Source organism: Ranitomeya imitator, chromosome 1 (genome assembly GCF_032444005.1).
Source record: "Ranitomeya imitator isolate aRanImi1 chromosome 1, aRanImi1.pri, whole genome shotgun sequence".
In the NCBI taxonomy this organism is placed as follows: Eukaryota; Metazoa; Chordata; class Amphibia; order Anura; family Dendrobatidae; genus Ranitomeya; species Ranitomeya imitator.
Window position 1 is genome coordinate 223913293 of NC_091282.1, and position 25316 is coordinate 223938608.

At 45.9% G+C, this 25316-nt stretch overlaps 2 protein-coding genes across 3 annotated transcripts in view; one reads left to right on the top strand and one right to left on the bottom strand.

Annotated features, from left to right (window-relative positions):
- Positions 1-1038: 1038 nt before the first annotated feature.
- Positions 1039-14474, bottom strand: HINT1 (histidine triad nucleotide binding protein 1). The gene is made up of 3 exons (XM_069754055.1): positions 14311-14474; positions 5494-5598; positions 1039-1358 (listed from the first exon to the last, which is right to left on the bottom strand). Exons 1-3 carry the CDS (start codon positions 14419-14421, stop codon positions 1194-1196), a joined length of 381 nt encoding a protein of 126 aa, XP_069610156.1. The 5' UTR covers positions 14422-14474; the 3' UTR covers positions 1039-1193.
- A 154-nt stretch (positions 14475-14628) lies between these two features.
- Positions 14629-25316, top strand: part of LYRM7 (LYR motif containing 7) — a 38450-nt gene continuing 27762 nt past the window's right edge. For both annotated transcript variants that reach the window (XM_069754079.1, XM_069754088.1), the window contains exons 1-2: positions 14629-14733; positions 16579-16651. In XM_069754079.1, the coding sequence (XP_069610180.1) occupies positions 14716-14733; positions 16579-16651 (91 nt within the window). In that variant the 5' untranslated portion in view covers positions 14629-14715. The remainder of the gene's footprint in view (positions 14734-16578; positions 16652-25316) is intronic.

A 25316-nucleotide genomic window follows, 5' to 3' on the forward strand; every position in this document is an offset into this window, starting at 1 on the left:
TTAAATAAAATGTTCTGTTCCAATACATATTGGAATAGGATATACGATCTTGGAGATGGGAATACCTCTTTAATGCAGCCAGTCATCATGTAAAATATTGGGATCCACTGCAGTCTTTTGGTAAAATGTTTTTTTACTAATTAGTGATGAGTGAACGTGCTCACAGTATGTGTTACCCATGCATGCTCGGGTGCTAACCAAGTGTCTTCGTCGTGCTCGAAAAATATGTTCCAGTCCCCGTGGCTCCATGTCTCGCGGCTGTTTGAAAACACATGCAGGGTTTCCTGTTTGTTTGGCAATTCTTGCATGCGTTGCGGCTGTCGAACAGCCATGAGACATGCAGCCACGGGGACTGGAACATATTTATCGAGTTAGCACACGTCATGCACGGATAACACCTCATGGGAGCACGTTCACTCATCACTACTAATTATCTCCCCAGAAATAGCCTATGCTAGGATTACAAGGCTTCAATGGAGACGGCAGCAGTAAGATAGTTTTAAAGGGAGTCTGTTACCATGTTTTGTCTTCCTAAGTTGAGTGCAGAGACGCTGATTTATAACTTACTGGGTTGCTCGCTGTACTTTTGATCAAATCATTGTTTTAGCAGCAAAAGTTAACCCCTAGAGAACCAGTACACCTGCGCCCATGTAGTTCTCCATATTTTACAATGCTGTATAACCTAGTCCCCACCACTGTGATATCATGCTGTGTACACAGTGCATAGACAGAAAACTGCCAATCAGTGGTGTGAGTGGGGTTAGACAGAGCCTAGCATTCAGAAAACTGGTAGATCTGCAGCAGATAGGAGCTTTTAATTAAAACTGCGGCAAGCAAGTCAGAAAGTGATATATTACGGGAATCTGGGTCTCTGCCCTATATCATGCTGCTCTCAGATGGGGAAGAAAAAAAAATTGGTTACAGATTTCCATTAAAAGAAGGAGCTAAAGGATAAATCTCTATACAAGCAACCGTCAAAGCTCCAAAGCCTAGATTCTGAAGGACAGAAGATAAAATGAAAAGACCAGCTCCACAAAATGAAGAAAAAAATTAATTTATTCATTCCATGCTCAATGCGACATTTGATGAGTTCTCGTCTAAACAGATGACTAAGTTTTGGGGTTGACATTTAGAGAATGCGTATCATCTGAAGGGACAGATTGAGACTGCTGGGTGATATACACCGTTGGCCATTAGCCTGGAGGCCAGCCCAGCTGACGTCCTCCAAGAACATGCAGGTGAAGGTGGTACACAGACTGGCCACCATCTGGTCCTTCATTTATCACCATACGGAAGCCATTTGTCAGGCCTACATCAGCAGCGCATTTCTTGCCAACAATCATCATATGTCCTAGGAGCTGGCAAGAGAAAAAGAACAGAGGTAATTTCAGCTAGATTGTATAGGTTGCCTACCAATACTACAACACGTAATGCTGGATAAAAGAAAAGAGGGAAACTTTTATAGGAAATCTGCAGGACAAATCACTCAAGAAAGGAAAAACCACCTCATGTCATGTCATTGTGGCTTGTAAACACAGTCCACAGATTCAGTGGACATCATGGTACCAATAATACAGACTATTTCTACCACATTTACTAACATTTCTCTCAGATTGTAGAGATAAAATTAAAAAAAAAAGTACACAAATAGCAAAGCATTATTAATACTGCAGTCATGGCCAAAAGTATTTAGAAACACGTGTGCACAACCGTATGAGGTGCACGGGTAGGTTCCCAAACCGTAATCAGCAAATAATACAAAACCCGGCACTCAACTTTGTGGTGTGAAGAAACGAAAGATTTATTATCCCAAATCAGAAAACGTTTCGGTCCCACAGCTGGACCTTCATCAGTAACGTTTACTGGGACAATGTATAGATTCAAGTGGCTATATGGCCTGCCCGGAGGTTGCTACCAATATAGTATTGGATATCCACCGCGATGACAGCACCCATATAGGCTGTAACTTTTCTCTCTGGATATCCAATACTATATTGGTAGCAATGTTGCTAACTTCTAAACAGATTACTACAGCCGTCAGACTCTAAGGCCGCTATTTGGTCATGAATTGCCATGGCAAACATCAGGACCGCAAAATCATTGCTCATGCTTCCTCACAATTTGGTTTCTCAAGTCCTTTGGTCTTCTTTCTTTTCTCCATGCTAAATGTGGTACACACAAGGAAACAGGACAGAGGTTGAGTCAGCTTTAATCCATGTCAACTGGCTGCAAGTGTGATTTAGTTATTGCCAACACCTGTTAGGTGCCACAGGTAAGTTACAGGTGCTGTTAATTACACAAATTAGAGAAGCATCACATGATTTTTCGAACAGTGCCAATACTTTTGTCCACCCCCTTTGTTATGTTTGGTGTGGAATTATATCTAATTTGGCTTTAGGACAATTTTTTTTGTGTTTTTTCATTGAAGACAAATTAAATGAAGATAATAATACCAAATAATTTGTGTTTGCAATCATTTTCAGGAAGAAAATGAGTATTATCTGACAGAATTACAGGGGTGTCAATACTTTTGGCCATGACTGTATATGTATCATTTATAACAATAATGATATGAGTAATAGCAGGCATCTGGACATATCTACTGGACATGCTCAATTATATGTGCAGAGGTCTCTGTACAGGAAATACATTTATCATAAAGCTTTGTTTTAAAGGGAATGAAAGGGGAAGTTACCAGAGTGAGCCATGTAATGACTGACAGTATGATCTCCTGATCTACATGTCTATCACTGGCTCTAATTTATAATAATCTCTGGAGGCAGATTCTCATACAGATCAGTGTCCGGCCAGTAGTCCTGAACAGCTGAGCTACATATAACAACGTGAATTTCTCTGGACTAAGACATCGGATGGCAGCTACCAAGGTATAATTTTATTCAGCTTCCTATGACCAAAATGCCCATTTTAAATGGCTTAGGAGGGTTAATCCTACTGACAGATTCCCTTAAGGCTATGTGCACACGATGCTGATTTAGCGCGGATCCGCAGCGTACTTTTCCGCGTAGAAACGCTGCAGATCCGCACTGTGATTTACAGTATAATGTAAATCAATAGTGAAAAAAAAAAGAAAAAAAAAAAGCTGTGCACATGGTGCAGAAAAAATCACTGCGGAAACGCTGCGGATTTAAAAGAAGTTCATGTCACTTCTTTTGTGCGGATCTGCAGCGTTTCTGCACCCTTCCATTATAGAAATCCGCAGTGGTAAAAACCGCAGAAAATCCACAATCCGCACAAAATCTGCGGCAAATCTGCACCTGCGGTTTCTGCCAGGAGATGCGGATTTTGTGCAGAAATTTCTGCACCCCATTGCGCAACGTGTGCACATAGCCTTAAAGACAAGATTCCATAACCATTAAAAGATGATTTTTGTTTTTACCATTTATATCAAGACAGTAGGACTTACCCTTTTGGGTTTTCATTGTTTGGCTTTGTCAGACTTATTTTCTGACATTTTAAAATTCATCATCAATCCTTTTAAGACATCACCACACTTTCTTTTTTTTTTATGGAACAAACAATTTTTCATTTTTTTGCCAGTTAACTATAGAGGCTTTCCCCTGGCACATCATAAGGAAAAAAAAAGAAAAACACAACAGCAGGAACCTTTTGCTAAAAATGCCTTTAGTTCAATAATGTCCTCATTTTTTTATTTTTTTTTTTGCAATACTTAAAGACCAATCTCACGTTCTCCACTTGAGTGAGCTTAAAAAAAATAGTGAACAATTGCCACAAAATTGTGTATCATCATGCAGTTTATTGCAGCCGACCCTCAAAGGAGAAGCCCCCCCCCCCAATTAACCATTCCCCAAGTCACTGTACTAGGTTACAGCTAGAATAAGGTATCAGTTATCTTCCCTCTCTAATGCTTAGACCCCTGCCACAAGTCCACTTAAAAAAAAAATAGCATGCATTTTTACTATCTGTGTGGTTTTCTGTTTGTCGTCCTTATGTACTATCCTTGTGTACTATCCGTGTGACACGTACCAGAATAGAAATTACAGATTTTAGGTGTTGAAAATGTACAAAGATATAGATATCCGTGAGATGAGCTTTGTGTGTGTAGTTTACTGCACATGTATTAACCTAATAAATAAATGAAAAAAATTGTGTGGTCCCGCCCAATTTTGGTAACCAGCAAAGGTAAAGCAGACAGCCGTGGGCTTATATTATGTGGATGGGAAAATCCCAGGTTACCTGCCTGAAAACACCAGCGTGCAGCCACACCAAAAGTGGAGCATTACATTACATGCTCCAATTCTGGTGCTTCTCTTTCGCTTTACCAAACTTGTGCAGAGGCAATCGGAGTAACATGGCTTAGGCTGCTTTCACAGGTTTTTGGTTACAGGCTAAATGCGGCAAATTTGCTAAAAAACGGATCCGGCGCGAGAGAGAGAGAGAGAGAGCGCGAGAGAGAGAGCGCGAGAGAGAGAGCGCGAGAGAGAGAGCGCGAGAGAGAGAGCGCGACAGAGAGCGAGAGAGAGCGAGAGCGCGAGCGAGAGAGAGCGAGAGCGAGAGAGAGAAAGAGAGAGCGAGAGAGATTCCATCCCAGAATTAAAAACAAGGCTTCTGGGCATGCTAAATGTGTAAAAAACGGATTCGGCCGCCGGAAACGTTCATTCACACATCCGTTCCATGCGTTTATTGCCGCAAACGTCCCTTCAGGCTTTTTCGCCGGACACAAAAAACGTTGCAGTGAACGTTTTTTGTGTCCGGCAAAAAAGCCTGAAGGGACGGATCCGGCACAAAACGGATGAAACGCATGTCCTTCAGGCACAATCCGGCGCTAATACAACTCTATGGGAAAAAAACAGATCCAGCATAAGAAAAAACGGATCCGGATTGTGCCTGAAAGAAAAAACCTGATGTGTGAAAGCAGCCTTAGAGTTTACCGGTTAGGTTAATTAATTTTAGATTTTAATAGACCGAACTTTTACAGACTAGGTGGCAAAGAATAGGCTTTTCTTGTTTCCTTATTTTTAATTTGGGAAAAGGAAGATGCAGCCTATGTAAGATCTACTGTGTGTGGAGGAATTTCGGCTCCGGAGCTCCATCCACATTTGGTGATCCAACGCTGAGGTAAAGTGACATTACTGTATATTAAAGAGTTTAACTATTCCTAGCTAACCTTTTACCCCTGCAGCTCAGCCATTGCCTATCACGTACCTTTCTCACATACAGAGGAGGGTCTGGCTTTGCTTTATCTGAGATTGAACTTTTGGAACTTCCCAGTCTAATAAATCACATTTCCTCTGTTGCTCTCCTACAGCTACACAGTAGGAGACAGATCTGAGTCTTCTTTACGTTAAAAACAAACTGTCTTCCCAGCTGTGGGTTTCATTTCTGCTCCCGGTTGAAACAGAATACATGAAAGTAAATGTGTCCCTCCGCTACGTGAACGGTTGGAGGCAATGAATCCTCAACGGGCCGAAAGAAAGCGGCTATTAATCAATATCAAAACAAGCTTTCACTTACAGCTTCATCAGCAGGATCCGCTTCCGAAACACGGCTAATGGCCTTCTTAGGAACCACTAAGAAATGTGTTGGCGCTTGTGGAGCGACATCATGGAAAGCGATACACTACAAAAGAAGAAAATCAAGGCACATTAAATAATGATAAAACCCGAGGCGCCCAGTGCTCATATGGTACAGGGATAGGAAGATCAGAACCAAGAACACACACCAAAGAGCAGGGTCGGAGAGAAGTGACTGGGACAGATTATGGTAAAAAAAAGTTGTAGAACAATGCGAAAAATCACTTTTTTCTGTAAGTCAGTAATTTAACTATAAAGCAGATCTGTCTCCAGATTTCACAGTACTAACTCATTTAATTATTAAATAAATCCTTTAGACTTGATCAAGTCAACATATTTGCAAAAAATAATCCTTGTCGGGACGGCTGTACATTCTTGTTTAAGGCGCACTTAATACTGAAATGAGCATTTACATACTAGGAAAGCAAATTTCTCAACAAAAAAAAAATTAAATAGGGGAGGGGTATTTTTAAAGCCTTTCTGACATGGACTTCATTGTAAGTACACCAGCATCTTCAGGCGTAAGATTTATTTAACAATGTATGCTGTTTGTATTGTGAAATCTTTCTCATTTTTCTTCTCCCTATTCTGGGCAGTATTTTTTGTGTTCATCCATAGGCTTCTTTATAGATTTTGAAAAAATGCCCAAAAAGCTTGTTAAAAATGTATTTAAAAAAGCCCACAACTAGGAAACAAATGGCATTTTTTCCATGAATATTAAGGTGCAAATGAGAACTCAGCGATATTAAGCAGATCCTTCATGCTGAGACAAAGCACTGGGCTTTCCAAGAAATACAATATACTTTATTTTAGTTCTTCTTTATATTGTCATTACAAACAGAGTGATCTATTTCCAGTGTTTTATTTCTGTTAATGTTGATGATTATGGCTTACAGAAAATGAAAACCCAAAAGTCATTATCTCAGTAAATTAGAATACTTTACAACACCAGCTTGAAAAATGATTTTAAAATCCAAAATGTTGGCCTAATGAAATGTATGTTCAGTAAATGTACTCAATACTCGGTCGAGGCATCAATTACAGCATCAATGCAGCATGGCATGGAGGCAGTCAGCCTGTGGCACTGCTGAGGTGTTATGGAAGCCCAGGTTGCTTTGATAGCAGCCTTCAGCTCATCTGCATTGTTGGGTCTGGTGTCTCTTATCTTCCTCGACAATACCCCGTCAATTATCTATGGGGTCAAGGTCAGGCAAGTTTGCTGGCCAATCAAGCACAGTGATACTGTTGTTTATAAACCAGGTATTGGTACTTTTGGCAGTGTGGACAGGTGCCATGTCCTGCTGGAGAATGAAATTTCCATCTCCTAAAAGCTTGTCGGCAGAGGGAAGCAAGAAGTGCTCTAAAATTTCCTGGTAGACGGCTGCGCTGACTTTGGTCTTGATAAAACACAGTGGACCTACACCAGCAGATGACATGGCTCCCCAAACCATCACTGATTGTGGAAACTTCACATTAGACCTCAAGCAGCTTGGATTGTGGCCTCTCCACTCTTCCCCAAAACTCTGGGACCTTGATTTGCAAATGAAATGCAAAATTTACTTTCATCTGAAAACAACACCTTGGACCACTGAGCAACAGTCCAGTTCTTTTTCTCCTTGGCCCAGGTAAGACGCTTCTGGCGTTGTCTGTTGGTCATGAGTGACTTGACACAAGAATTGCGACACTTGTAGCCCATGTCCTGGATACGTCTGTGTGTGGTTGCGCTTGAAGCAGTGACTCCAGCATCTGTCCACTCCTTGAGAATCTCCCCCAAATTTTTTAATGGCCTTTTCTTAACAATCCTTTAAAGGCTGCAGTTATCTCGGTTGCTTGTGCACCTTTTTCTACCACACTTTTTCCTTCCACTCAACGTTCTATTAATATGCTTGGATACAGAACTCTGAACAGCCAGCTTCTTTAGCAATGACCATTGGTGGTTTACCCTCCTTGTGGAGTGTGTCAATGACTGCCTTCTGGACATTGTCAAGTCAGCAGTCTTCCCCATGATTGTGGAGCTACTGAAACAGACTAAGGGACCTTTTTAAATGCTAAAGAAGCCTTTGCAGGTGTTTGTTACTTTTTCTAATTTTCTGAGATAATGACTTTTGGTTTTTCATTGGCTGTTAGACATAATCATCAACATTAACAGAAATTAACACTTGAAATAGATCACTCTGTTTGTAATGACTCTATATAATATAGGAGTTTCACTTTTTGCATTGAAGAACTGAAATAAATTAACTTTTTGATGATATTCTAATTTTGTGAGAAGCACCTGTAGATGTGTATTCTAAATTGTTTTAGGATTTATTTTTGTTGGGGTCAGTCAAAAGTACATGGCCTGTGCCAATGATTAATCAGACAGACAAAACAGACTGCTGCACATGGTATGTGCTTGATGGGCTAATGTATGCCCATCACCAGGGCACAACTCCATGGCACCATCGGGTGACTGTACCAGAGAATACAGGGTGATTCACTCGCTACTTTACCCAGAAATATTGCTGTAACTTCTAAAAGACGTCGAATGTATGACATTATGACTGTGCATACTTTGGTTCAGGAGAAGTGAGGTGCCATGAATCTCAGCAATGAAAAACATCCTCACGTCGAGTCGTTTTGCTGACTTGTCCTCCACCGGTTGCCTCCATTACGAGAAAGACCTGCTACATATGCCTGTCTGCACATCGGTAGTTTGTGTGGTGCTCGCATTTCACTCCTGCCGAATTCCTTCTTGATTTATTAACAGTTCGGAGCGATCTTTCATTGGGAGACAGCCATGTCATCTTTCACATGTCAACAAGCGGCCAAGAAAGATCGTATTTACCTGTTCAGAGTCTCTGCCGTTCAGAAATTGAAAGGGCACGATCAAGGGAAAATAATTTGCTATTATCAGTGGTTCCAGACCTTCATTGCTAAAAAAGAAAACATACTGGACACACTTGGTACACTGATGAAGCCTGGTGTCACCTATGTGGCTACGTCAAATCCCAAAACACCCGTACTTGGGCAGCTGACAACCCGCATGCACTTCATGAGATGCCAGAAAATTGACAGAGCAATCCCCAAGGGACTGTGGCCACCAAGGTCACCTGACTTAACACCGCCTTTTTTTTGCGCCTGGGGATATTTAAAGGGTCAGGTGTATGGTAACAAGCCATGAACATTACAGGCACTTCGAAAGAACATGCAGCGAGAAATTCAGGTAATGACCCCAGATGTCCAGCGAAATACATTCAACAATATGGATTGGCGCCAGCAGGCCAGCTTGGAGGTGAATGGTGGACATTTTCAACCAGCTTTAAACCATCAGTTTCTCATGAACCAAAGTATGTACAGTCCCAATTTCAGTACAGTCAACGGCAGGGGTCCCCAACTCCAGGCCTCGAGAGCCGCCAACAGTGCAGGTTTTCAGGATTTCTTTAGTATTGCATCGGTGGTAATGTGATCATCTGCACAGGTGATGATTCCAACCCCTGTGCAATACTAAGGAAATCCTGAAAACCTGCACTGTTGGCGGCCCTCGAGGCCTGGAGTTGGGGACCACTGGTCAACGGTGTCTTTTAGAAGTTACAGCAATTTTTCCGGGTAGAGAGTAATCGATAGAGAATTTGACGCTGCGTACTTATGTAGCATCAAACCCACAGAGGCCAGCTGTTACAGCATAGTGGATGGGATGTCAAGAAATCCCATGTCCACTATGCGTCCAGAGAAGCCTGCAGACACGGACAGTCGGACATACGACGTGTCTCGACGCAAAAGAAATTTCACCCATAGAATGTATTTTACGCCGTGAATCCGCACGGATCATTGAGCACAGGCAGATTCACCTGCGTTCAATAAACTGCAAACATGCGCTGTGTCCAAAGTGCTGGCAATTCTGGATCGTGTGCACCCGGGCCTTACAGTCATTTAATTGCATGGAGAAATATTGTAAGGTAACAAAGAAAAATCACCATCTAGGTAACACATTTTTGTAGCCAGAAAAAAATATGATTTAAAAAAAAAAACTTGTATAACAATTCTAAAGCATCTTTTCTATCTGTTGCCTGATTCAAGCTACTTCAACCACAGGCAGGATAAATCAGGGCCTGGCTGCATGAATGCAACCATACATGGACCTTTCTGGAACGCTCCAGCATTTCAGAGAAAATGTACTTTAAAAGATCTTCCCAGGCCAGCGGCAGGTGATTGATAGGTCTTTCCCTATGTAGACATGATGGAAACACCTCCAGTGCCTCTGGGAAGAGTCAGCCGGACTAGTCTCATCTCCGGATATGATCCCTGGTTGAATATTATTGGTACGTGCAGACGATAAGTAATTGGCAGCGCTTTGGATGGAGCACATGTCCGCTGCAACCAAAACGCTGCCGGTTATTGAACACAGGTGATTCCGTATGTGTTCACTGAACCGTGCGGAATCACCGCGTGCAATATATTGTACGGGCGACGTTTACTTTGAGGAGGCTTGCCTCAAGATGAAGACATACTGCAGTCTGTCTCCGGACACATAGTGGACATGGGATTTCTTGAACATCTGGACGCTGCGGGTGGGCGATGCACAATTACGCAGCATTTACTTATCATATGCACATACCCTGAAAGGGAACCTGTCACCCCCAAAATCGATGGTGAGGTAAGCTCACCGTCATCACGGGCTTATCTACAAAAAAAAAAGACGTTGGATTATACTCACCCAGTGGCGGTCCCGCTGCGGTCTGGTCAAATGGGTGTCTCAGGTCCACTCCGGCTCCTCCCATCTTCTCACGATGACGTCCTCTTCTTGTCTTCACGCCGCAGCTCCGGCGCAGGCGTACTTTGTCTGCCCTGTTGAGGGCAGAGCAAAGTACTGCAGTGCGCAGGCGCTGGGCCTCTCCAACCTTTCCGGCGCCTGCGCACTGCAGTACTTTCCTCTGCCCTCAACGCCTGCGCTGGAGCCTGAATAACAGAAGAGGACGTCATGGAATGAAGATGGGAGGAGCCGGAGTGGACCTGACACCCATTTGACCAGACCGCAGCGAGAGCGCCCCTGGGTGAGTATAATCCAACGTCTTTTTCTCCTCTTTCAGGTAACATCGGGGGCTTACCTACAGCATTACAGAATGCTATAGATAAGCCCCTGATGACGGTGAGCTTACCTCACCATCGATTTTGGGGGTGACAGGTTCCCTTTAAAGTCTATTTTCTGTGAAACGTATACCTGGATGCAGTCATGCAGCCTGGCTCTAATTCAAGCTGTCCGCAGATTGGGTAGCATGAATCAGGTGACAGGATTCTTTTAATACATTCACAACTGAGTCTTAACATTTCTCTTGTTAATGGCCATCCTTGGACACAGTCTATAGCCAATATAGTCACAGCCTATAGTCTTATTACATTTCCAGTAAAAATAAAGGAACAGCACAAAATTCCCCCCAAAAATATTACTTATGAGGAAAACAAGCATTCACTAAAACAGACGTGCTTTGCTCTGTAATGTTTCACACTAAGCTTCGAAACATTGGACTTTGGACGTTTCCACTTTAGTAGATGGGGAATGGATCCCGATGTCTAAAATGTAACCAAAATCAAGTTCCATGGGCGCAGGTCACAGAATATCTGGAAAGTAGTACAGCAAGTGGGGTTTATATGTGTCCATTCACACAATGCATATTTCATAGCATGGATGTCTTAAATGTGTACATTGAGGGTTAGATTTGCTGCAAAATACACTAGGAATCAGAGTATGTTCTGATGTTTTTGACATTTTTTTATGGAATTGCAGGAGCCATAATTATTTTGACAACAATAGTTGTTTTTTTTATCCAGGATGAGTTGTTTTTGTTAATAGCATCAGTTTGTGGTACATATAACTTGTTGAACTTTTATTAACTTCTGTGCTTGTACCACCTATGGCAATCACCTGCAATCTGGGTGTACAGTTATGTCCATTTATGAGAAGGGGTGAACGTAGGTAAATCAGACAAACCCTGCAGTATTCTTCTCAATGCACAGTGACAGTGCACTCCCTCACTGTCTATACTAAGAAGTGACAAGCCACCAAGAGAGCACACTGTCAGTGCACATTGTACGGAGAAAACGCGGCAAGCAAAATGGACAGACTTGCCCCGCCTCCAAAACAGACATTACTTTCAAAGGTGGGGATGGTCCCTGCTTGCTGAATTCTCTCCTTATAAAGCACACTGACAGTGCGCTTTCTTTCCAGCTATCACTTGTCATTAGAGCCAATGAGGGAGAGCACTGTCACTGTGCATTGCAAACAATATTGCATGATCTATCTAATGTACCTCAAATGGATTTTAGTGTACTCCCAGAATGCAGGTGATTGCCAGGGATGGTATAAGCACAGGATTTAATAAAATTTTTATAAGTTATATGTACCATAAAATGATGCAATTGACATAAAAAAACAAGAGCTCTTATGACTGTCAGCGGAAAAAAAAAGTTATGGCTCCTGGAAAGCCATAAAGAACTGAAGAAAAAAATATTACACAGTGACAGGGGAGCTCGTCGGAATGGACAACCAAAGCATGCTCAGTAGAGCTGGGACTAGCCCATTCCCTGAAACAGACGTCACTGCTGACGTTTCCTTTTAGGATGGGGACAGAGGCTGCAGCAGTGACTACGGCTTCTGCCCAGAGATGATGTCTCGAGTATCCCAGTATGCACTGGGGTTTCTGAAATGATATGCCATTAACATGGATGTAGATTTTAAAAAAAGCAGTAATAGAGAGGGAATGGTAAGGTCTTTTTAATTATAGTACATTAGAAAAGCAATAAGTTTGTTACAATAAGTAGCCATTTAGGATTAAAAAAATCAATATTTGTTTCGGAGCACCCCCTTATGGTATGACAATCTGTCGAAGGCTCAGCAGGTGGGAGGGGCGAAGGCTCAGCAGGTGGGAGGGGCGAAGGCTCAGCAGGTGGGAGGGGCGAAGGCTCAGCAGGTGGGAGGGGCGAAGGCTCAGCAGGTGGGAGGGGCGAAGGCTCAGCAGGTGGGAGGGGCGAAGGCTCAGCAGGTGGGAGGGGCGAAGGCTCAGCAGGTGGGAGGGGCGAAGGCTCAGCAGGTGGGAGGGGCGAAGGCTCAGCAGGTGGGAGGGGCGAAGGCTCAGCAGGTGGGAGGGGCAAAGGCTCAGCAGGTGGGAGGGGCGAAGGCTCAGCAGGTGGGAGGGGCGAAGGCTCAGCAGGTGGGAGGGGCGAAGGCTCAGCAGGTGGGAGGGGCGAAGGCTCAGCAGGTGGGAGGGGCGAAGGCTCAGCAGGTGGGAGGGGCGAAGGCCCAGCAGGCGGGAGGGGCGAAGGCCCAGCAGGCGGGAGGGCCGAAGGCTCAGCAGGCGGGAGGGCCGAAGGCTCAGCAGGCGGGAGGGCCAAAGGCTCAGCAGGCGGGAGGGCCAAAGGCTCAGCAGGCGGGAGGGGCCAAGGCTCAGCAGGCGGGAGGGGCCAAGGCTCAGCAGGCGGGAGGGGCCAAAGGCTCAGCAGGCGGGAGGGGCCAAAGGCTCAGCAGGCGGGAGGGGCCAAAGGCTCAGCAGGCGGGAGGGGCCAAGGCTCAGCAGGCGGGAGGGGCCAAAGGCTCAGCTCTTTTCTGAGTGTCCCCTCAGAGCAGAGTATAGAATCAATAGAACCTGTGGGACATTCTGGCTTTTGCCATACAAGTTATGCTATGTTCACATTAGCGTTGTGCGGCGCAGCGTCGGGCGCAGCCGCGGCGACGCATGCGTCCCTATATTTAACATGGGGGGCGCATGGACATGCATTGTTTTGTGTTTTGTGACGCATGCGTCATTTTGGCGCAACTGTCAGGGCGCAGAGGACGCTGCATGATGCAGTTTTTTCTGCGCCAAAAATCATGCAAAAAATGAACGCATGCGTCACAAAACGCTGCGTTGTGCATGCTTTTTGCATGCGTTGCGTCGCCGACCCAGCGCCGCACAACGCAAATGTGAACGTAGCATTACAGTGACATCAGTCCATGTCCTATTTCCCTCAGCTACCCCCACAAACCACTATTCAAGGGGGACTGACATGAAAAAACGTGACATTTAGTAAAAGCAGCATTTCAGGAATCTGTCTAAAATATTTGGATGAGATTAGTTAAGAAAAAAAATAAAGAACTTATAACGAGTGGCGCAAAACATAGAAAATATCATCTGTGCTGTTCAGTGTAGACACGTAATTTGTATCCGCTCATCCAGGGCTGCTGAATATTAAAAAATGTGAAAATCGATCATGATATTTATCCTGGGAATAAGATCACTGGGGGTCCGACCGCTTGGACCCCACCGATCTCGAGCTTCTGAACGGAGACGCCCCATTCATTCTTATGGGAGTGGAGTCCAGCCCCTGCGCTCCGGAGACTCCAGCAGTCGCACACAATGAATGGCGCCGCAGCGCTCATGATCGATCACTCCTCTGATCGGAGGGATGCCAGCAATCCGACCCCCAGCGATTGATAAGTTCTCCCCTATCTCAGGAGAATGTGATTTGTGAATACGCCTTAAAGGGTTAATGCACGTCATCCCAGATCTCGCGCTTGTGGGGCAAATCTGCATCAACAACTGCATGAAATATTAGAGAACTTTCAGAAATATCAACAATTCTGCCGAGTGTGAACGTGACCCAGTGTGAGGGCTCAGACCATGTGCGATCGCTGACGGACAGCAGCGGTATAATGATCGCCTGCACCCAGCACCGGTCACACTGTCACACGTGGTACTGTCGGGCCCTGGGGGGCTGCTCATGCACACGGCTGCACGCCACGTACTTGATCGTCCTCATAGAAGACTTTGGCCGGGATTTCCTTACGGATTATTTTCCCGAATATGGTGTCCCCCCCAGGACGGGCCGCCTGGGCTTTGCTGATCTCATCCGCCATGATTGCACTGCAGGCCGAGGGACTGACAGAACACGGGGGCGTGTCTATGGTGTACCTACAGCAAATAATCCTGCGACTCGTCGGCGCCGGCCAATGTCGTCACTGGGAGCTCATCTGGCCGCCATTTTGGAATTGGGAAAGACTGGAATATAAAGCGGACGTGTATGAGGTTCCCATTTCCAAAATGACGCCCGACGAGTCACGCACGCGACAAGGGGCGTGGTTATTCCACTGAGCTGTGATTGGTGAGAAACTGGACGTTTCTGACCTGGGGTGGTGGAGGATGTGAGGGGCATGGCTGGCAGAATGAAGGTGAGTAGTGAAGGCAGTGCGGGGCTCATGGAGGAGATACATTGTAGACTTGTGAGGGGGTCACTGTTTCAATTCTGCACGAATTGTTTCAAGACCCCATTTACAATAGAAAACTATTCCTTCCCTTCTCCCATATGGGCCCCATGTCAGCAATGGCGGCTCTGTCCCCAAAGAGTGACGGCTGCAGCCAATCCACAGTGGCCCGTCAGCAGCAGCCTTTATATGTCAGCACTGCAGACACTCGCCCTGGCGGAATATTAGCTGCGCGTGGCTGGCTGACTGGCTGTCATTCCAAGATGCATTACCTTCCACTTAGGCTACGTTCACATTAGCGTTGTGCGACGCAACGCACAACGCACGCTAAAACGCACGCAAAAACGCTGCGTTTTGCGACGCATGCGTCGTTTTTTGCCGAAATTTGGACGCAAGAAAAATGCAACTTGTTGCGTTTTCTTGGTCCGACGCTTGCAGCAAAAAAGACGCATGCGTCGCACAACGCAGCACAAAAAGACGCATACGTCCCCCATGTTAAATATAGGGGCGCATGACGCATGCGTCGCCCGACGCAAACACGACGCAAAACGGGAAACGCTAGTGTGAACGTAGCCTTACAGTGCTGCTGTGAGGTCAGCATTGTGCCACCCACGATGGTTCTGGATGTGGCCGCGTTATTTCTCACCACCGGTGACGGCTTCATTCCCACAGACGGTGATGTTCCCCAGCAACATCCCAACATGTGCCATGTGTCCGTGTAAGGCTGGGGTCACACCACCATGTTGGCTCTCCTCCAAGAAAATCGCTCCAGTTCTGCTAATCACACTCTGATCAGCGTGTGATCCGATTCTCTCGGACATGGAGAAGGTGGGGAAAAAAAAATAATTCTCCATTGTGTCAGTCTGTGAAAAATTGTGTGCACTCCGATGTCATCCAAGTGCAGTCACCATCTACCTTTTTGACCAAGCTGCCCACCCAAACCCCTCATACCCCCAACCACCAGGCACCTGCTGGACACCTTGCTAACATTAACATTGTTTTACTGCTTGCCGGTTCTCCAGAACCGATTGTCACATGCTATGTAGCTAGGAGACACTGTGTGTGTGTGTGTGTGTGTGTGTATGTCCGTGTGTGTCCGTGTGTGTGTGTGTGTATGTCCGTGTGCGTGCGTGTGTGTGTGCGCGTGTGGTCTCTACTGTTGTATCTCCTTATATTTTCATTGCTTTCTGGATGTCACACAGGATATCTCTTCAGCCTTGGATGCTATGTCCTCTATTTGCATGGAGAGAAGAATGGACTACATTGTTAGCTACTAGAGGGGGAAGGAGACTGATTTTTTTCGTAAAGCATCATTTGTAGACTTTTGGTATAAAAATGACACATTACTGTGTGAATTGGTCCTGGAACAGGTTTTTTTGCATAAGTAATTAAGGGCATTTTGCCGCAGTATTGTACCACTGGTCCCGGGGGTTTACTGCAAGGACCTGCTTGTTACCGTGCATTGGCCTAATATTGGTTAGGGCAGCACGGTGGCGCAATGGTTAGCACAGCAGCCTTGCAGCGCTGGGGTCCTGGGTTCTAATCCCACCCAGGACAACATCTGCAAATAGTTTGTATGTTCTCTCCGTGTTTGCGTGGGTTTCCTCCGGGCACTCCGGTTTCCTCCCACATTCCAAAGACATACTGATAGGGATTCTAGATTGTGAGCCCCATCGGGAACAGTGATGATGATGTGTGCAAAACTGTAAAGCGCTGCGGAATATGTTAGCGCTATATAAAAATAAAGATCATTATTGGTTAGTCACTTTTCCAGCCACAATGTTCAGACTTGTTGTTTCCTGTAAATTTCAGGTTCTGAAGCTTTTCAAGACCTTGCACCGAACAAGACAACACGTGTTCCAGAATGATGTGCGGGCATTAGCCGGTGAGCAGGAATTACTGAATACACAATGTTTTTCTGTTCTGGTCACTTTTGTGCATTTCATAGTAAACAGACAGTTGTGCCGAGGATAATTGTAAAGTTCTGAAGAATATGTTGGAGCTGTATAAATAAAATGATTAATATGTACAAATGGGTCGTGGCTTCTGCACTGTCATAAAACCCTGTACAATCTTTATGGCTCAATGCCACACATTTTCATAGTATCTCCCCTCGATCCTCTTGTGCTGTTACATGCCATCTAGAATATCTATGGGTTAGGCCGGTTTCACATTTGCGGTTGTGTCCGCAGCGTTTCTTCCGCATATATCCGCATGCGTTGTGTATTCCTATATTTAACATTAGGGACGCATGCGTCTGCGATCGTTTGCTTTTTGCCGCGTTTGACGACGCATGTGTCGTTTTGTCGTCTGCGGTTTTGCGTGGAAATGCAACATGTAGTAATTTTTAGAGGCGTCAATTTGCCGCTTATAAACGTATGCGGTCGATTGCGTAAGGAATGCGCCAAAAAAATGTATTGCTGTCTATGTAAACGCATGCGTTCACAAGCGCATGCGTTTGTTTGCGTTCGTAAAAGCATGCGTTGCACCAGAGAAAAAGATGTCTAGACAATGATAAGCCACCCCCCACATACCAGGTGATAAAGGGAGGTAGTGGACATTTGCAGGTCACTTCTCAGCAGACAGCCAAGCAGAACAGACAGACCACAGCAGACAGCCAAGCAGAGAATACAAACCACAGCACCTTTGAGAAAACAAGCCTCTGAACAATGTGAGTATATCATAGCCAATGCCTTTATTTTCTGTCTCTACATGTCCTAACTTCTGCCCTTTATTTCTGCATGCATCAGAATGTCTTCTTCTTCTGATGAGGAGCAACGTCCTGGGCCTTCTGAAGTAGAACATGTCAGTGAAGTGAGTACTCCCCTCCTCAGATTGGTAAGTATTCACTGGCAAATCTACACATATAACAATTTTTTGTTTTTCATTTTTTTTAGAGCACTTCTTCTACTGCGGCAGAGACTAGGCAGGAGCAGCGGAGTCACAGTCGGGTGGCAAGGCGGCAGCGGGTACGTATCCTCACTGTTGTATTCTTTAATCTTCCTTTCTGTACTTTACTCTTTCTTTTTAATTCTCTTCTGGACTCCTTTTTTATCTTGACTTGTCTTATTCATGCCATTTCTCAGCCTCTGTTTTCTTTCTTTTCCTTATGTTAATGTATCCAACATTAATGTCTTTATTTAATTTTTAGGTTCCAGAATGGGATGAAGACCTCATAGAAAATGACCTCCTCATCTCCCTGGTCCAGGAGCGAGTCCTGTTGTGGGACACCCGGGATCCACTGCACTCAAACAACGTAACGATCCTGCGCCTATGGAATGAGGTGGCCGAAGCGATGTGGGATGGCTGGGACAATGCCCTGACTCGGGTCCGAAATGCGTTTGGTAAGTATTGCACTGCAGTGTGATGCAGCAGAGACCTTGGCCGTGCTCACTCAACTGTGTGTGATGAAAGAAACTCTCCGGAGTTTCTCTCATCACACACAGTTGTGTGAGCACGGGCAAAATTCCATTTTCTGACCATAATGGGGTTTTTTTTAACAGTGGCCAAAGTCCAAACACGTTGGTGTTCGATGAAGGACCGCTTCAACAAGGACCTGCGTCAAGAGAGCCGTGTTCCCAGTGGTTCAGGAGCAAGGATCCGAAAGTACAAATACCATCGTGTTCTGGCATTTTTAAGACCGGTCCTTGCCCAGAGAATGTAAGTATTTATCCCGTGCATTAGGTTGTGTTGTATTGCCATAATCTGTATGTTTCTATTCCACAGGAGTTGTCGCCTGTTTAATTTTTGGTATTAATTTATTTTTTCCTTTTTTCACAGCACATGGAGCACTACTGTTGGCCCAGGTTCTGGAGCGGTCCTTCATCAAACAGCCACGGACCTGTCCCAGCCATCCAGCAGCGCTGCAGCAAGTGGGCCTGCCACACTACCTGGAGACCAGGAAGCTGGTCCATCAGGTCTTCCCCTTTCCCAGTCCTCTGCCACTACCCCTTTTTTTTGGGGGGGGGCTCCTCCCGGCAACGGCAGAGAGCATTGGACAGGTCCCTCATGCCCGAGTTTTTGCACTTGCTCGGTTTTTCACGAAGGACTCAAGGCTTTGGGTGACCGAATGGATAGTTCCCTTAGCCACATGAATACATGTATCCAGGAGGTCACCAAAAGCCTTGACCAAGTAAAAGCCGACCTCCAGAGGCCAGCACATCATTTTTTTTTTTTTTTTTTTAACCAAATTGAGCACCTTACTCCTGATCTCCAGCTTAGGCTAGGTTCACATTGCGTTAATGGGTTAACGGACTGCGTTGCACAGCGAAAATGTCGCAATTAACGCCGTGCAACGGGTCCGTTAGCGCACCCATTGACAGCAATGTGATTTCTGCTTGTAGCGCATCGCTAGCGCATGCCATTTTCGGCACGCGCTAGCGATGTGTCGTTATTTTGTGACGGACCTCCGTCCGAGGTCCGTCCCTTGCTAGCGCAGATCGGTGATCTGCGCTAGCGGGGAAGGCGAATGCGGCACCAAAATAAACATTGCATTAGCGCAATCCGCTAGCGCTATGCGCTTAATGGATTGCCCTAACGCAATGTGAACCTAGCCTTAGTGTCATGCAGGCCTGCAATGCTGCTTACATGCAGGCTATGCAGCAGAGTCGGTATTTTCCGCAGACAGTGGCGGCATATCCACCTGTGCCTTCACTGTCACGATTAACCTCAATGCCGACCTCTGCTGCATACCACTGCACGACACCTCTATTCCTAGCACTGCCGGACACCAGTACAGCACCACCACCATGCCGAGTGCTGTTGGACAGCCCACCGCCACGACAACCGCTGCTCCTGCTTGGATCTCCTCCACTGACACCACGATGCAGCAGGACCCTGGCATGGCCTTCGGTACCGCCACCACCACGATGCAGCAGGACCCTGGCATGGCCTTCCGTACTGCCACCACCATGATGCAGCAGGACCCTGGCATGGCCTTCCGCTCTACGAGCATTATGGACTCTGGCACGGCTGCACACTCTACGAGCACTATGGACTCTGGCACAGTGCAGCTGGACCCTAACAGGTCACCCACCATGACCATGCCACGACAAATGAGTCCTCTGAGGCTTCCCAGAACCCGGCAATCCCAGAAAGCAAAAAAAAAACAAAACAGCGGACTCTTAGTATTCCTCCCCCTTCACCTCCTAGTGGGTCTGTAATGTCAGGTTTGTCTCACCCATCCAGTGCATCTCAAGCCTCTCATGTGTCAAGCCCTATCCCCGAACTACCAGACCCCTCAAGTTTCATTGCCCCTTCTCCTGCCACCCCTGTGTTGTCGACTGTTAGCCAGGCCTCACTGTTTCACACCCCCCGTTTACATCACTCTACCCCAAGCAGACGCAGTTAAATTAAAAGTTTGTGTAAAAAAATAAAAATAAATAAATAATGTTGTTTTGCACCCAATTATTTGTGGTTTATTGTGTCTTTTCCTATCGCCACGACAGCACCCACAACGAGAGAGGGGATCCGCCCACCTTCCGGACAGGAACCTACAGGTTTAAAAGGGGCAGTCCCCCTCGCCCTCCAGTTTGGGTTCCTGTCCGGACGGCGGGAGCCTACAGGTCGTTTCACCTACCCGGGTCCGCCAAGCCTCTGTGCGGTGTCCAGGTGAGAACGGCAGAGTCGGGGGCCCGGAAGCAGCGTCGGGGGAAGTCCTGTGTCCAGCTTCCCCCCTCGTCTGGCAAGGAGCGGCTGAATGCCGAAGTGGCGTTCCCAGGGGAAGGCACGCCGCCCTGGGTCGTCCACACGCGCGCGACGCTGCGGGAGCAGGTCGGCGCTTATGACCCGGAAGTGATCGATCGACTTCCGGAGGAGACCGGGAGGAGGAGCGCGGGACTTTTGAAAAGGAGCAGCGCTCAGGTGAGATGTGTGTGCGGCAATATGTCTTCAGCAGGAGACGCTGAACACCGACAGGCAGGAGAGCACAGGTCTCATAGCGGCGAACGTGGGCAGCAGGATCCTGGCAAACCAGCGTCACGTCGCGCCTCACCCCCTCAAAAACCGGTACTCTACATTTTTTCAGCAGTGGTGAGTGTAATATGTAAACCATTGCCTGATACAGCCGTTTTCTACACTATGCTTTATTATAGGGGAAAAAGGTCTCCAAATCCAAGCATAAGCAGTGTGCTGTATGCACAGAGCCTCCTACCTGACACCTATGTTAAAAAGTTATGCCAATTATGCATATGTCGTATGTTAGAAGAAGAGGCCCCTCTCCGGGTATCGGATCTGAGGGAAGTAATTAGGGAAGAAATAAAATCATCCCTTAAGACCAGACGGCATGAAAAAAGCAGTGTGGAGTTGGTGTCCGATTCCAGCCCTTCAGTACAAGAAGGCGAGTGTTCGGAAAGTTCTTCGGCATCCTCTTCAGATGAGGAGGGAAGACCTTGCTTTTCCATGGAGGGTATGGAAACCTTAATTAAGGCAGTCCGTGCAACTATGGGGGTTGCAGAGAGTAAAGAACCAAAAACAACCCAGGAGATCATGTTCGCAGGGCTGAGCCAGAGAAGTCGGAAAGCTTTCCCAGTGGTGGATTCTGTTAAAGATCTGGTCAAACGGGAGTGGGACAAGCTGGATAAAGGGTTTTTACCTTAAGCTGCAAAAAGAAGGTACCCCTTTGAAGATGACACTTTGTCACAGTGGATGAAGGTTCCTAAAATAGATGCGGCAGTAGCCTCTACTTCAAAAACAGCCTCACTTCCGTTAGAAGATGTAGGGCTCCTCAAGGATCCTTCAGATAGAAAGGCTGACATGCTCCTTAAAAAACTATGGGAGTCATCATCTGGAGCCTTTAAGCCGGCTATTGCAGGCACCTGTACGGCTAGATCAATCATGGTCTGGGTGACTCAGCTGGAGGAGCAGCTTAAAGCGAAGGTACCCAGGGATAAGTTGCTGAATTCCCTGTCTCAGGTCAGAGAAGGAGCAGCTTATCTAGCAGACGCCTCAATTGATTCTCTGAAATTGGCTGCAAGATCGGCAGGTCTTTCGAATGCAGCCAGACGGGCTCTATGGCTAAAGACATGGAAGGGGGATGCCCAGGCTAAGGCCAAACTTTGCTCCATTCCATGTAGGGGTGAGTACCTATTCGGCCCGGTGCTGGATGACATCCTTGCAAAGGCAGAAGATAGGAAGAAGGGATTTCCTAAAACGTTTAATCCCACTTTTAGGAACGCCTTCCGAAGACGCATGCCCTTCAGGAGATTCCAGCCAGACCAGCAGGGATATAATCGCGATTCGGAAACATCAGATCATAAGAAGAAAGGTGGATAATATAAGAACCCTTCATCTTTCTCAAGACGTAGACGTAACTACAGATAGAACAGATCTACCAGTAGGGGGAAGACTAAAGTTCTTCTCAGATAGATGGAAAAAGATTACTTCTAGTGCCTGAATAATGGGGGTGGTTGAGTCCGGATTAAAATTAGAATTTTTGAGAACTCCCCCAGATCATTTTGTGATAACATCACTGGACACTCCGGCCCAACAACAGGCCTTAGAATTAGAGATTCAACAATTGCTTACAAAGCGAGTTATTGAAGAAGTACCAAAACATCAGGAGAAGACAGGCTTTTATTCTCCGCTATTCTTAATCTCTAAACCTGATGGGTCCTTTAGGACTATCCTAAATTTACGTAAATTGAATAGATATCTTCAGTACCACGCTTTTAAGATGGAATCCATTAAGTCAACAACTAAGCTTTTGTTTCCTAGGTGCTACATGTCGGTCTTGGATCTAAAAGATGCGTACTACCATCTTCCAGTTCACAGAAATCACCAGCAATTCCTCAGGATGGCAGTATGGGTAAACCATCAGATTAAACATTTTCAATTTTTGGCAATGCCCTTTGGCCTGTCCATGGCACCTAGAGTTTTTACTAAGGTTGTCTCTGAAGTAATGGCCCATATTAGGGAAAGAGAAACCCTTGTGGTGCCCTATCTAGACGATTTTTTGATAGTAGGAAATTCAATTGACCAGTGTACGTCTAGGGTAAATGCCATAATATCATCCCTACAGGATCTCTGATGGATAATCAACTGGGAAAAGTCAAAACTGGAACCCACAAGACGTCAAATGTTCCTAGGAGTTCTTCTAGACTCAGAAGATCAGTCATCCTTCCTACCAGAAGAGAAGAAGCGGAAGATCGTTCAAAGGATCACGGCCGTAAGAAAAGCTCCAAACTTAAGTTTAAGAGACGCAATGTCTCTACTAGGATCTTTGACTGCGTGTATATCGGCAGTAAGATGGGCTCAGGCTCATACCCGAATACTTCAGTACGAAGTTCTTCGAGCAGAAAAAGATCTTCACGGTGCTCTGAGCAGAAAGTTCAAATTATCTCCCGCCACTCTTCACGATCTGAGATGGTGGCTCAATCCAGCACATTTGTCAAAAGGAGTTCTCTGGACCATCACTCCGGACAATATAGTTACAACAGATGCCAGCCCGTTCGGTTGGGGAGCCCATATGGGAGACATTCTAACCCAAGGGCGATGGTCGAGTCAGGAGTCCCAGAATTCCTCGAATCTAAGAGAGCTTACTGCAGTCTATCAGGCTCTTCTTTCCTTACTACCATCCCTGAGGAATACGCATGTACAGATACAAACAGACAATATGACTGTGGTAGCCTACATCAATCATCGGGGGGGACAAGGTCTCGATCCCTGATGACCACTACAGCACAGATATTGTCCCTGGCCGAGAAACACTTACAATCCCTGTCGGCAGTACATATAAGAGGGGAACTCAATATAGAGGCGGACTACCTCAGTCGCCATTCCCTTCGTCAGGGAGAGTGGTCCCTAGACCAACAGATATTCGATCAGATAGTCAATCTGTGGGGTTTGCCGACAATAGATCTGTTTGCTACGAGGAAGAACAGGAAGGTCAGGAAGTTCGCATCCTTACACATAACAGACCAACCATTTATAGTGGATTCCCTTCGTGTCCGTTGGGACTTCCAGCTGGCATATGCCTTTCCCCCAATGTGTCTGATTCCGATAGTTCTCAGGAAGATCCGGGAGGAAAGAGCCAGAGTGATCCTAATTGCCCCCTTCTGGCCCAGGAGGCCTTGGTTCTCTCTCCTCATGACAATGTCTGTGACCGATCCCTGGGTGTTGCCAGTGGTTCCGGAACTCCTCTCTCAGGGCCCTTTTCATCATCCAAATTTGGAGACTCTTCACTTAACGGCCTGGAATTTGAGAGGGAGCTTCTGAGGGAGAGGGGGTTCTCTAACGCTTTAATAGCTACTTTATTGAAAAGTAGGAAGGAGGTCACTACAAAGATCTACTCGAAAATTTGGAAAAAATTCCTTTTGTTTCATCAGCAACCATTAGGAGATAAGGCTCCGATTTCAGCTATTTTAGAATTCCTTCAGAAAGGTTGGGAATTGGGCTTAGCGGTCAACACTCTAAGAGTTCATGTTTCAGCCTTGGGAGCTCTATATAACAGTGATGTAGCTGGTAATAGATGGGTTGCTAGGTTTATTAAGGCATGTCAGCGTTCTAACCCAATCCATATTGTAAGAGTACCCCCTTGGGATTTAAATTTGGTACTTGAGGCGTTGACTGAACCTCCGTTCGAGCCATTAGACTCTATTTCAATAAAAAATTTAACCTTAAAAACAGCTCTACTCTTAGCATTAACATCTGCCAGGAGGGTCAGTGATATACATGCGTTATCAGTAGATCCTCCCTATCTAATAATTCTCCAGGATAAGATTGTCTTAAAGCCTGATCCTGCATATTTACCAAAAGTAGCATCTAAATTTCATAGAAGTCAGGAGATTTATTTACCATCTTTCTATGAAAATCCAGGTTCAGAAGAGGAGAAAAAATATCATACCCTAGATGTAAAGAGGGCGATATTAGAATACCTGGATAGGACACAAAGCTGGAGACAGAGTAGGGCTCTGTTTGTTTCTTTCCAGAATCGGAAAAAGGCTTCTGGTGTCACAAAGAACTCTATCGCTAGATGGATTAAAGAAGCGATATGTCTTTCCTATTCTGCCAGGGGAGTAACACCACCAGAAGGCATCAGGGTGCACTCCACTCGGGCCATGGCATCATCCTGGGCGGAGAAGGCAGATGTCCCCATTGAAATGATATGTAAGGCGGCAACTTGGTCATCACCTTCCACCTTTTATAAGCACTATCGCCTTGATCTATCTGCTAATTCCAGCTTACAGTTTGGCCGTTCAGTACTTAGTGCTGTGGTCCCTCCCAGTTAAATAGTCTTTGAAAGTCTCTCGTTGTGGGTGCTGTCGTGGCGATAGGAAAACCGGTTTTTACGTACCGGTAATAGGATTTTACAGAGTCCACGACAGCACCCATACATTCCCCCCCGTATTTAGTTCTTATTCCTGCACTCTGTTGGAAGGTGTGCCGTAGAGTTCACTCTATAGAGGTGGTGGTATTTAGTATTGTTTAATATGATATTGTCATGTACTGATTCATTGGCGGTAACCCTTGTACTCTGCAACACAAACTGGAGGGCGAGGGGGACCGCCCCTTTTTAACCTGTAGGTTCCTGTCCGGAAGGTGGGCGGATCCCC